General features: G+C 45.1%; 1 protein-coding gene across 1 annotated transcript; it reads right to left on the bottom strand.

The window, feature by feature from the left end:
- Positions 1-9585: 9585 nt before the first annotated feature.
- Positions 9586-11455, bottom strand: LOC119367444. The gene is made up of 3 exons (XM_037632956.1): positions 10333-11455; positions 10160-10246; positions 9586-10018 (listed from the first exon to the last, which is right to left on the bottom strand). Exons 1-2 carry the CDS (start codon positions 11243-11245, stop codon positions 10173-10175), a joined length of 987 nt encoding a protein of 328 aa, XP_037488853.1. The 5' UTR covers positions 11246-11455; the 3' UTR covers positions 9586-10018; positions 10160-10172.
- Positions 11456-11519: the final 64 nt, after the last annotated feature.

Raw genomic sequence — 11519 nt, forward strand, 5'->3', positions numbered from 1 at the left:
ATCCTTCCCATTGGCTTTTTAATGGTGGAATCCGCAAGGTGCAAATTTAAAGAGCAATCATCAAGATCATGGAAACCTAGAATATCACATAAAGTTTTCGGAATCATGGAAACACTAGCACCCAAATCACACAAAGCAAAATACTCATGATCTTTAATTCTAATCTTTATAGTAGTTTCCCACTCATCATTAAGTTTTCTAGGTATAGAAACTTCCAAATTAAGTTTTTCATCATAAGATTGCATCAAGGCATCAACAATATGTTTGGTAAAAGCTTTATTTTGACTATAAGCATGTGGAGAATTAACAACGATTGCAACAAGGAAATACAACCATCTAAAGAACAATTATCATAATCAAATTCCTTGAAATCTGAGATAGTGGGTTCAATACTATTTAAAGTCATGACCTCTCCAATCCCACTTTTACCAATTTTAGCAGCAAGATCTAAAAACTCCGAATTCTTGGGACACATTCTAAATAAAGTTGACTCATCTCCAGTCCCATTATTATCAAGATTCATATTGTAAAACAAAGATCTAATAGGAGACACATCAATAACTTTAGGATCTTCATCATTATTTTCATGGAAACTAGAAGAACACGCCTTTACAAAGCAATCTTTCTTAGCATGCAATCTAGCGGTTCTTTCCTTGCACTCATCAATGGAAATTCTCATTGCTTTGAGAGACTCATTGATATCATGCTTAGGAGGATAAGATCTAAGTTTAAGAGAATCAACATCAAGTGAAAGTCTATCAACGTTCCTAGCCAAATCATCAACTTTGAGCAATTTTTCTTCAAGCAAGGCATTAAAATTCTTTTGAGAAATCATAAATTCTTTCACACTATTCTCAAAATCATAGGGCATCTTATTAAAATTACCATAAGAATTATTGTAGGAATTTCCATAATTATTAGAGGAGTTACTAGGGAACGGTCTAGGATTAAAGTTTCCTCTATAAGCATTGTTACTGAAACTATTCCTACCAACAAAATTCACATCCATAGATTCATTATTATTATCAATCAAAGTAGATAAAGGCATATCATTGGGATCAAGAGGAGTATTTCTAGTAGCAAAAAACTTCATAAGTTCGTCCATCTTTCCACTCAAAACATTGATTTCTTCTATAGCATGCATTTTTTTACTAGAAGGTCTTTCGGTGTGCCATTGAGAATAATTAGCCATAATATTATCAAGAAGTTTTGTAGCATCTCCTAACATGATTCCCATAAACGTGCCTCCCGCGGCCGAATCTAAAAGATTTCTAGAAGCAAAGTTCAAATCAGCATAAAATTTTTGTATGATCATCCATAAATTCAAACCATGAGTAGGGCAATTGCGAATCATCAATTTCATTCTTTCCCAAGATTGGGCAACATGCTCATGATCAAGTTGTTTAAAATTTATAATATCGTTCCTAAGAGTGATAATCTTAGCAGGAGGAAAATACTTAGAGATAAAAGCATCTTTGCACTTGTTCCAAGATCAATACTATTTTTAGGCAAAGACGAGAACCAAACTTTAGCACGATCTCTAAGTGAAAACAGAAATAACTTCAATTTGACAATATCTTTATCCGTATCTTTCTTCTATTTCATATCACACAAATCAATAAAGTTGTTTAGATGAGTAGCGGCATCTTCACTAGGAAGGCCGGCGAATTGATCTTTCATAACAAGATTCAGCAAAGCAGTATTGATTTCACAAGACTCGACATCATTAAGAGGAGCAATCGGAGTACTAAGGAAATCATTATTATTGGTATTGGAGAAATCACACAATTTGGTATTATCTTGCGCCATGGCAACAAGTAATCCAACACACAAGCAAACAGAAAAAGGCAAGCAAAAAAGAGGAGAAGATTGGGAAAGAGAGGGCGAATAAAACGGCAGGGGTGAAGTGGGGGAGAGGAAAACGAGAGGCAAATGGCAAATAATGTAAATGCGAGGGAGGTGAGTTTGTGACGGGTACTTGGTATGTCTTGACTTGAGCGAAGACCTCCCCGGCAACGGCGCCAGAAATCCTTCTTGATACGTCTTGAGCTTGCGTTGGTTTTCCTGGAAGAGGAAAGGGTGATGCAGCAGAGTAGCGTAAGTATTTCCCTCAGTTTTTGATAACCAAGGTATCAATCCAGTAGGAGGCTCCTCAAAAGTCCCACGCACCTACACAAACAAGAACTCGCAACCAACGCAATAATGTGGTTGTCAATCCCTTCACGGCCACTTGCAAAAGTGAGATTTGATAGAGATAGTATGATAAGATAAATATATTTTTGGTATTTTATAATATAGATAGGAAAAGTAAAGATGCAAATAAAAGTAGATTGAAAGCTTATATGATAAAAGATAGACCCGGGGGCCATAGGTTTCACTAGAGGCTTCTCTCAAGATAGCATAAGTATTATGGTTGGTGAACAAATTACTGTCCAGCAATTGATAGAAAAGCGAATAATTATGAGATTATCTAGGCATGATCATGTATATAGGCATCACGTCTGCAACAAGTAGACCGACTCCTGCCTGCATCTACTACTATTACTCCACATATCGACCGACTCCTGCCTGCATCTAGAGTATTAAGTTCATAAAAAACAGAGTAACGCATTAAGCAAGATGACATGATGTAGAGGGATAAACTCAAGCAATATGATATAAACCCCATCCTTTTATCCTCGATGGAAACAATACAATACGTGCCTTGCTGCCCCTGCTGTCACTGGGAAAGGAAACCGCAAGATTGAACCCAAAGCTAAGCACTTCTCCCATGGCAAGAAAGATCAATCTAGTAGGCCAAACCAAACTGATAATTCGAAGAGACATGCAAAGATAACTCAATCATACATAAAAGAATTCAGAGAAGATTCAAATATTTCTCATAGATAAACTTGATCATAAACCCACAATTCATCGGATCTTGACAAACACACCGCAAAAAGAGTTTACATCGAATAGATCTCCACAAGAGAGGGGGAGAACATTGTATTGAGATCCAAAAAGAGAGAAGACGCCATCTAGCTAACAACTATGGACCCGAAGGTCTGTGGTAAACTACTCACAACTCATCGGAAGGGCTATGGTGTTGATGTAGGAGCCCTCCGTAGTCGATTCCCCCTCCGGCGGAGCACCGGCGAAGGCTCCAAGATGGGATCTCATGGATACAGAAGGTTATGGTGGAGGAAATTGTGTTTTGTTGGCTCCCTGGATGTTCTCGGGGTATGTAGGTATATATAGGAGGAAGAAGTACGTCGGTGGCTGCTTGTGGGGCCCAGGAGATAGGGGCGCGCCCTCCTGTCTCCTGGCCGCCTCGCAAGCTTCTTGACTTGCACTCCAAGTTCTTCGGATCACGTTCGTTCCAAAAATCACGCTCCCGAAGGTTTCATTCCGTTTGGACTCCGTTTGATATTCCTTTTCTTCGAAATATTGAAATAGGCAAAAAAAACAGCAATACGGGCTGGGCCTCCGGTTAGTAGGTTAGTCCCAAAAATGATATAAATATGTAAAATAAAGCCCATAAACATCTAAAAGGGGTAATATAATAGCATGGAACAAACAAAAATTATAGATACGTTGGAGACGTATCAGCACCCCCTCCACCGACCACTGCCTCTATAAATATTCTAAAATCCCAAAAACCCTAGGGGGGTCGGCGAAACAGAATTCCAGTCGCCGCATATTCCAGAACCACGAGATCCAATCTACAGACCTTTTCCGACACTTTGCCAGAGGGGTCAACGATCATAGAGGGGTTCTTCATCATCACCCTTTCCCCTCTGATGATGTGTGAGTAGTTTACCACAGACCTATGGGTCCGTAGGTAGTAGCTAGATGGCTTCTTCTCTCCTTTTGATCTTCAATACAATGTTCTCCTTGATGTTCTTGGAGATCTATTCGATGTAATCTTCTTTTGCGGTGCGTTTGTTGAGATCCAATGATTTATGGATTTATGATCACATTATCTATGAATATTATTTAAGTCTTCTCTGAACTCTTTTATACATGATTAAGATAGCTTTTTATTTCTCTCCAATCTATCGATTTGGTTTGACCAACTAGATTGGTTTTTTCTTGCAACGGGAGAGGTGCTTTGTGATGGGTTCAATCTTGCGGTGTCCTTACCAGTGACAGTAGGAGTAGCGAGGCATATATTGATTGTTGCCATTAAGGATAAAAGATGGGGAGTTTTACCATATTGATTGGATCTATCCCTCTACATCATGTTATCTTGCTTAAGGCGTTATTCCATTCTTATGAACTTAATACTCTACATGCATGCTGGATAGCGGTCGATGTGTGGAGCCATAGTAGTAGATGTAGGCAGGAGTCGGTCTACTTGTAACGGGTGTGATGCCTATATTCATGATCATTGCCTTAGATATCGTGATAGTTATGCGCTTTTCTATCAATTGCTCAACAGTAATTTGTTTACCCACTGTATGCTTTCTTCAAGAGAGAAGCCTCTAGTGAAACCTATGGCCCCGGGGTCTATTTGTTATCATATATTTTCAGATCTATAAAACCAAAGACCCAAAAATTCCTTGCTGTAATTTATTTATATTTACTTTATTTTGCCTTTTACTTGTCTTTTATATCAATCTCTATTTGATGTAATGACTTTTTGCGGTGTGTTTGTTGGGATCCGATGAATTGTGAGTTTACGATCAGATCTATCCATGAATATTATTTGAGTCTTTGCTGAACTCTTTTATGCATGCTTGTTATAACCTCGTATTTCTTCTCCAAAACCTTGGTCTGGTTTGGCCAACTAGATTATTTTTTCTTGCAACGGGAAGAGGTGCTTTATGATGGGTTCAATCTTGCGGTGCTCAATCTCAGTGACAGAAAGAAACATGACACACATGTATCATTGCCATTAAGGATAAAAAGATGGGGTTTATTCATACATGAATAGATCTTATCTACATCATGTCGTCGTTCTTATTGCATTACTCTATTTTTTCATGAGCTTAATACACTAGATGCATGCTGGATAGTGGTGGATATGTGGAGTAATAGTAGTAGATGCAGACAGGAGTCGGCCTACTAATTTTGGATGTGATGCCTATATACATGATCATTGCCTTGGATATCGTCATAATTAATTATTCGCTTTTCAGTCAATTGCCCAACATTAATTTGTTTACCCACCGTATGCTATTTTCTCGAGAGAAGCCTCTAGTGAAATCTACGGCCTCCGGGTTTATTTTCTATCATATTTAAACCAAAAATACCTTGTTGCATTTTTCTTTCTTTATTTTATTTTGTGGTTTTGCAAGATATATTAAGAGGCTGACTATTTTTTTGTAATGTTCACAAGTCAAGTTTGTTTTTGTACATGACAGTTTTATTATTAATAATAAGGCATTTTTATTATTAGGAGGATGGCATTTATATTATTAAGAGGATGTCATTTTTTGTCTTTACAAAAAAAAATCATGTTTGGACCATGGCAAAATTATTAGACTTATCTAGATAAAACATTTTTTCTATTTAAAGTTGGCATGGGACTAATTCTGTTTGCTTTACAAATTAGAGCATGGCAATGTTTGTTCTTTTGTGTGTGTTTTGTGCTTTTTATGTATAAAATTCTTCTTGGTTAATGACATTTATTTCCTCCAAAAATGAGCTAATTGGGTCTACCCCGTTTTTCAAACACGCTTCATGGGCCAGTGGAGGAACTCGATGGTTCGTCGGAACAAGGGATGTAGAACGACGAAAAGAACATGATGGTTCGGTCGATCGATACTCCTGGGGCGAACTAATTCGTTCGATGGGAGCCTCCTCCTGACGTGGTCGCCACTTATTGAGGTTCATTGTTTTTTAAGGATCGTTAGTGTAATCTAATTACCACGCAAAATACCAAGCGTGATCATCTCAATCTCAAGCGTGGATCCAGCCTCCGCATCGCGCGTGGGGCTGTGCACACAAGCGCAACGCCTACCTCGAGGGCCGACGACGTCGACATGCAGGTCTGGCCGGCACTTCGCGCAGGGGGAGCTCACCGGTGCACCCGACGCCGCCCAATGATGATGGCTTCGGGCACGCCCTCGGTCCACCCGTCGTGGACAACCCAGGCGGGTTGTCGGGGCACACGCTGCCTGGGCAGATCAAACGGCGCGGAGAGGCCCCCCGGCATTGCCACCCGGAAACTCATGGTGCGGTGAGCAATGTTGCCCTCGAAGAGCCCTAGGAGGCGGGTACTACAACATTCTTTACAGGATTAATGACCCGCAACGGTCTTAGCTTGTTTTTGGAAAAAAACACTCAAATTGTGTTGCCTCTGGCTCTGCATCCTTTTTTACTGCGTCACGAACATTCCTAGAAGAAAATATGTGTCCCAACATAGCACACAAATGAGGCCATGGAATTTCGAAGCCCCGTTCACAAGTGACGCAGCTCCGCTGGCTTTTTTTTAGGGGTCGCGGCGCGCCAGTATTCCGCGGCGTAGAGCAACCCGTTCGGGCGTGGCCTCCAGCTCCTCCATCGGCTGGCTGGGCTGCATAGTTTTTTTTAGAGGAGGCCGCATAGTATTTTTTTTCAATCAGTGGACCTGAAGGATTAGGCCCAATATGGAGGAGGAGAGTGGGCGGGCTGGAAATGGGTTGTGGACTGGGCTACGTCCATTTTGTGTGTGTGTGTGTGTGTGTGTGTGTGTTTCGTTTTGCTACGATTGAAGGTGGACAGAGAGCTAAACAGAGAGGGTTTTGGCTGTATTTTGTCTATACGGAGAGCCTTTTTTCTGAAAAGTTACATAGGCATAGAAATTTCATAATTTGACGCGAAGTATAAATTTCCAAGACGAACGAGAACGAGTTAACAATTTGAACAAAATAAGATTTGAGACATGTCATATGGCAAAAACATCAACTTTCTGCATATGTTTGCGAATCAAAATGGGTACGCATCTGTAAACACATGAACATAAATTTTGAGCTAAAACAAGCTGGCCTAAAACCCGCCAGGATACGTTTTAAAGCCGGTAACAGCTGAAAAATATGGTAACCAGCATATTAACGGGTGATAACTTCTGAGCTCGGAAGAAAATGCTAAAACAGTCCAAAGGAGTTTTAGTTTTCATCATGATAATTGCCTGTGAATAGTCCGGTAACTCACACATAAATAGTCATGATTTTGCTTCCGCGAGAGGCAAGGTTGTCCTTTCACGAGAGTCACGGCCGTGCCTATCGGGAACGGGAAAGACACGTTTTTTTGTTTTTTTTTTCTTTCGCAAGAGGCACGATTTTGCTTCTGCGAGAGGCACGGCTGTGTCTCTCTCGAAAACGGGAAAACACATTTTCTGTTTTTTTTTTCGGAAGAGCCACGGTTGTGCTTTCGCGAGAGGCACGGCCGTGCCTCTTGGAAACGAAAAAATATGCGCTTTATCTTCTTCTTCTTTTTCTTTCGTGAGAGGCACGGTTTTGCTTCCACGAAAGGCACGGTTATGATTTTGCGAGAGCATGGGCATGCCTTTTTCAGAAAGGGAAAAACCCCGTGCTCCCCATTCGGTTTATTCGTCCGATTTTTCTATGAAAACAAAGTTTGTCAAAACCTATCAACATGGGATCTAATTTTGAAGATCTCGACGCGAGGAATCCAACGGTGAAAGCGGTTCGAGATTTGAACGCACGGTTTGAGAGATAAAACGTTTTGAATAAATAAATCTACGAAAAAAAGGAAAACTCCCGGGTTACGACAAATGACGCACATGTGGCGCGCCAACTTGTGGTAACCTGGAAAGGTGGGAGTGATCTTTGCAATGAGTACTCCTTAATAAGTGATTTCGTCCATCGGCTGGCTCAGCGGCATATTTTTTTTAAAAAAGGCTGCATAGTTTTTTTCAAGCAGTGGAGCTGAAGGATTAGGCCCAATTTGGAGGAGAGTGGACGGGCTGGAAAAGTATGGGTTGTCGTAGTGCTGGACTGGGCTATGTCCATTTTGTGTATGTGTCTATTTTTTTTCGTTTTTGCTACGGTTGAAGGTGGACAGAGAGCTAAACAGGAGTAAATAGCATAAAACTACTAGTTTACAGGCTAGGGTTCCAAAAAACTACCGGTTTTTCATTTTTTTCAAATAACTACCAAATCAGGGGTTTCAAAAAACCTCAAATCCTCTTTGTTAAAAAAATTAAACATGTTTATGACAAGTCGGGCCCGCCATTAACCGCACCGTTTGTTTGACCGTTGGTTTGACCGTTAGCTGACATTTGGGACCCACATGTCATTGTCTCTTTTAAAAAACCGCGATCAGGTCCTTGTAAATTTTTACAAAAGCAATCGGCTCCCTCCCGTCCCTGTGCTCCAGAACGATAGGAGCTGCGCTGGCCAGCAGCCCCGCCGGATGAGCTCGCCGGCCAGCAGCCCCGCCGTGAGGAGCTCGCTGGCAAGCAGCCCCGTCGTCGTCCACTGCGCACGGGGTGGACCTCCCGTTCGGCGAGGCAGGGGGTGGTCGTCGTCGCAGGCGAGGCAGGCGTGGCCGCCGGCGCACACATGCGAGGGGGCGTGGCGGCGGCCACAGGCGAGGGGCGGGGCACCGTGGTGGTCGGCGTAGGCAAGGGGCGGCGGCCACATGCGGGGGCGGGGCGGCGTGGTGGTCAACACAAGCGAGGGGTTGCGTGGCGGCGGCCACAGGCGAGGGGCGGCGTGTTTCCGGCCGCTGCGGGCGCGGCTCGCCGGTCGCAGGTGATGCACGGCGTCGGCCCGGAGGTGGCATCGCGGTTCTAGGCAGAGCTCTCGAGATCGAGCTCCTGCCATGGCTGGTGCCCCTCCTCTGGATCTGGGGACCTGATTGCTTTTTTTGAAAAATTTCAGGGACCCAATTGCATTTTCAGAAAACTTCCAGGGACCCGATTGCTTTTTCAAACACTGAGATGTGGGTCCCAAATGTCAGCTAACGGTCAAACAGACGATGCATTTAGTGGCGGGCCCGACTTGTCATAAACATGTTTAATTTTTTAACAAAGAGGATTTGGGGTTTTTTGAAACAATCAATCCCTGATTTGGTAGTTATCTGAGAAAAATTAAAAACCGGTAGTTTTTTGTAACCCTAACCTGTAAACTAGTAGTTTTATGCTATTTACTCGCTAAACAGAGAGGATTTTGGCTGTATTTTGTCTATACAGAGAGCCTTTTTTCAGAAAAGTGATATAGGCATAGAAATTTTATAATTTTGACACAAAGTATAAATTTTTAGACATAGAGTTAACCATTTGAATAAAATAAGATTTGAGACATGTCATGTGGCAACAACATCAACTTTCTGCGTATGTTTGCGAATCAAAACGGCTACACGTATCTAAACACATGAACATAACTTTTGAGCTCAAACAAGCTGCCGTAAGCCCAAACGGGATACATTTTAAAGTCGGTAACATGTAAACAATATGGTAACCGGCATATTAACGGATGATAACTTCTGAGCTCGGAAGAAAATGCTAAAACAGTCCAAAGGAGTTTTACTCCCTTCGTTTAGAATTACTTGTCTCGGAAATGAATGTATCTAGAACTAAAATACGTCTAGATACATCCATTTTCGCGACAAGTAATTTCGAACAGAGGGAGTAGTTCTCATCATGATAATTGCCTGTGAATAGCCCGGTAACTCACACATAAATAGCTTGGCAACAAAATGACAACACCTAACTGAGATAAGTTTTGGGATTTGGAGCCCAAAGCAGTGTGTAAACAGTATGGCAAGTGGCAACTCACATATTACTGCATGTTAACTTCATAGCTGAGAATAAGATCGCGATTTTCTCCAATATATGGTAGCATGGGCCCAATGGTGGATCAAGGATTAAAGGTTCAATACTTAAGTTTCTTTTCTATATAAGAGATCTGCAAGCACGAATTAAGTTTGAAGTCGCCGAGGCTCGTTCCTGGATTCCGAAGACATACTGCTGCTGCTGCTACTTAGTGCACGAATGCTTAATTATTTACAGACTTGGTTACTGGAGTATGTTGTTGCTGCAGTGCAGATCGATCGCCGAGCCCGCCGCCGACGGCCGCCGGCCCTGCAACTGCAAGGAGACGAGCAATTCAGAGGCGGTTACATCTGTATTCAGATTTCAGCAGAGCGTAACACATTGGAGGTTCAGATCATCTCTTGGCACAGATCAGTGAAGAAGAAGAAGATCAGTTTCAGTCTTTTGTTTTCAGACCTTTGTATTTCCGTTAGAATGCTGCCACGGCCAGCCCGCCGCCGACGAACACCGCGGTGACGAAAGGATGATCGTTCATCAGCTTCCCTGCAGCCATCGACATCGTGATCAGATCAAAATATTTTCCACGCCGGCGCAGTAAGAAGAAGAGGAGTGCAGTGTGCTCTGCTCACCGAGCCTTTTGAGCGGGGGCACCCGCGCCGGCGCAGTGGAAGTGACGGTGGCGACGGCGACGGCGACGTCGAAGCGCAGGTAGCAGTCGAAGCCGACGACGGCGCCCGCCACGCCGTCGCGCCACGCGTCGAGGCCCCAGCAGCAGGTGTCCCCCGCCCGCGCCGACTGCCCGGGGCACCAGGACCACTCGCAGGTCTCCGCCACCCGCGCCGAGTACTGGACGCACCACGCGCACTCCGCCGGCGTGCGGTCCCGCGCGCACTGCGCCAGCACGCGCACCGTGCTGTTCTTCTTGTAGTCGCTCGCCGAGGCGATCCAGTCCACGGCCACCTGCATCCCCGAGTTGATGGCCGCGACCTGCCCCATGCGCCACGCCAGGTCGGCGAGGCTCTGCAGCTCGTAGGAGGTGCTGGTGATGAGCGCGTCGGCGCCGGAGATGATGCGCGCGCGGAAGCCGTCGTACCTGGGCGAGGACGCGTTCGCGTCGGCGTAGGAGGCGAAGCAGGCGTCCGTCCAGACGCCGGCGCGCCGGCCGCGGGCACCGCAGGCGTCGGTGAGCTTCCTGGCCGCGGCGGCCAGGCACGAGCGGCACTGGGACGGCGTGGCGTACCCGAAGCAGAGCCCGCGGACGAACGCGGCGTCGCGTCCGACCACTCCGGCGGACCGCAGGGACGCGAAGCCCGTGGGCGCGGCGGCGGAGGGGAGGGCGCGGAGGAGGGAGACCACGTTGGCGCCGAATGCCGTGGCGTTCTTGGCGCTGCTGGCGTTGGCGGTTGCCTGCGCGTGCGGCGGGTGGCACTGGACCAAGGTGGGGGTGACGCGCGGGCGCTCCTCCGAGTCCGAGGCTGCCGCGGCGGCGGCGACGAGGACGAAGAGGAGGAGGAGGAGGAAGGGGGGCGTCGAGCGCGCCATTGCCGGTCTCGTGCTCTGGCGCTCGCTTCGGCAACTGGCTAACTGGTGAAGCAGGTGGGGAGTGCAGGACAGGAGACGAGACGCTCAGACGCGTCCTCGGAGGAGCCTTTGGTGTTGGCCGGCGCCTTCCGCGTAGCTTCGCCCTGTACGGTGAGTCTGCTTGTGACGAAAATGGACAGACGAAAGAAGAGCCCCCGATAAGCTTTGCCATTCCGGGCGTCTCCCCTATCATCATACCTGCCTGCTCGCTCGCTCGCTTTATGACCCTTTGAAC

This window comes from Triticum dicoccoides, chromosome 2B (genome assembly GCF_002162155.2).
Source record: "Triticum dicoccoides isolate Atlit2015 ecotype Zavitan chromosome 2B, WEW_v2.0, whole genome shotgun sequence".
Lineage (NCBI taxonomy): Eukaryota > Viridiplantae > Streptophyta > Magnoliopsida > Poales > Poaceae > Triticum > Triticum dicoccoides.

Bases quoted from the DNA above. Each gene is read 5' to 3' on its own strand.
- LOC119367444 (XM_037632956.1), bottom strand. From the start codon at position 11,245: ATGGCGCGCTCGACGCCCCCCTTCCTCCTCCTCCTCCTCTTCGTCCTC. The intron at 10,247-10,332 runs GTGAGCAGAGCA...CGATGGCTGCAG, and splicing joins GCCCCCGCTCAAAAGGCTCG to GGAAGCTGATGAACGATCAT.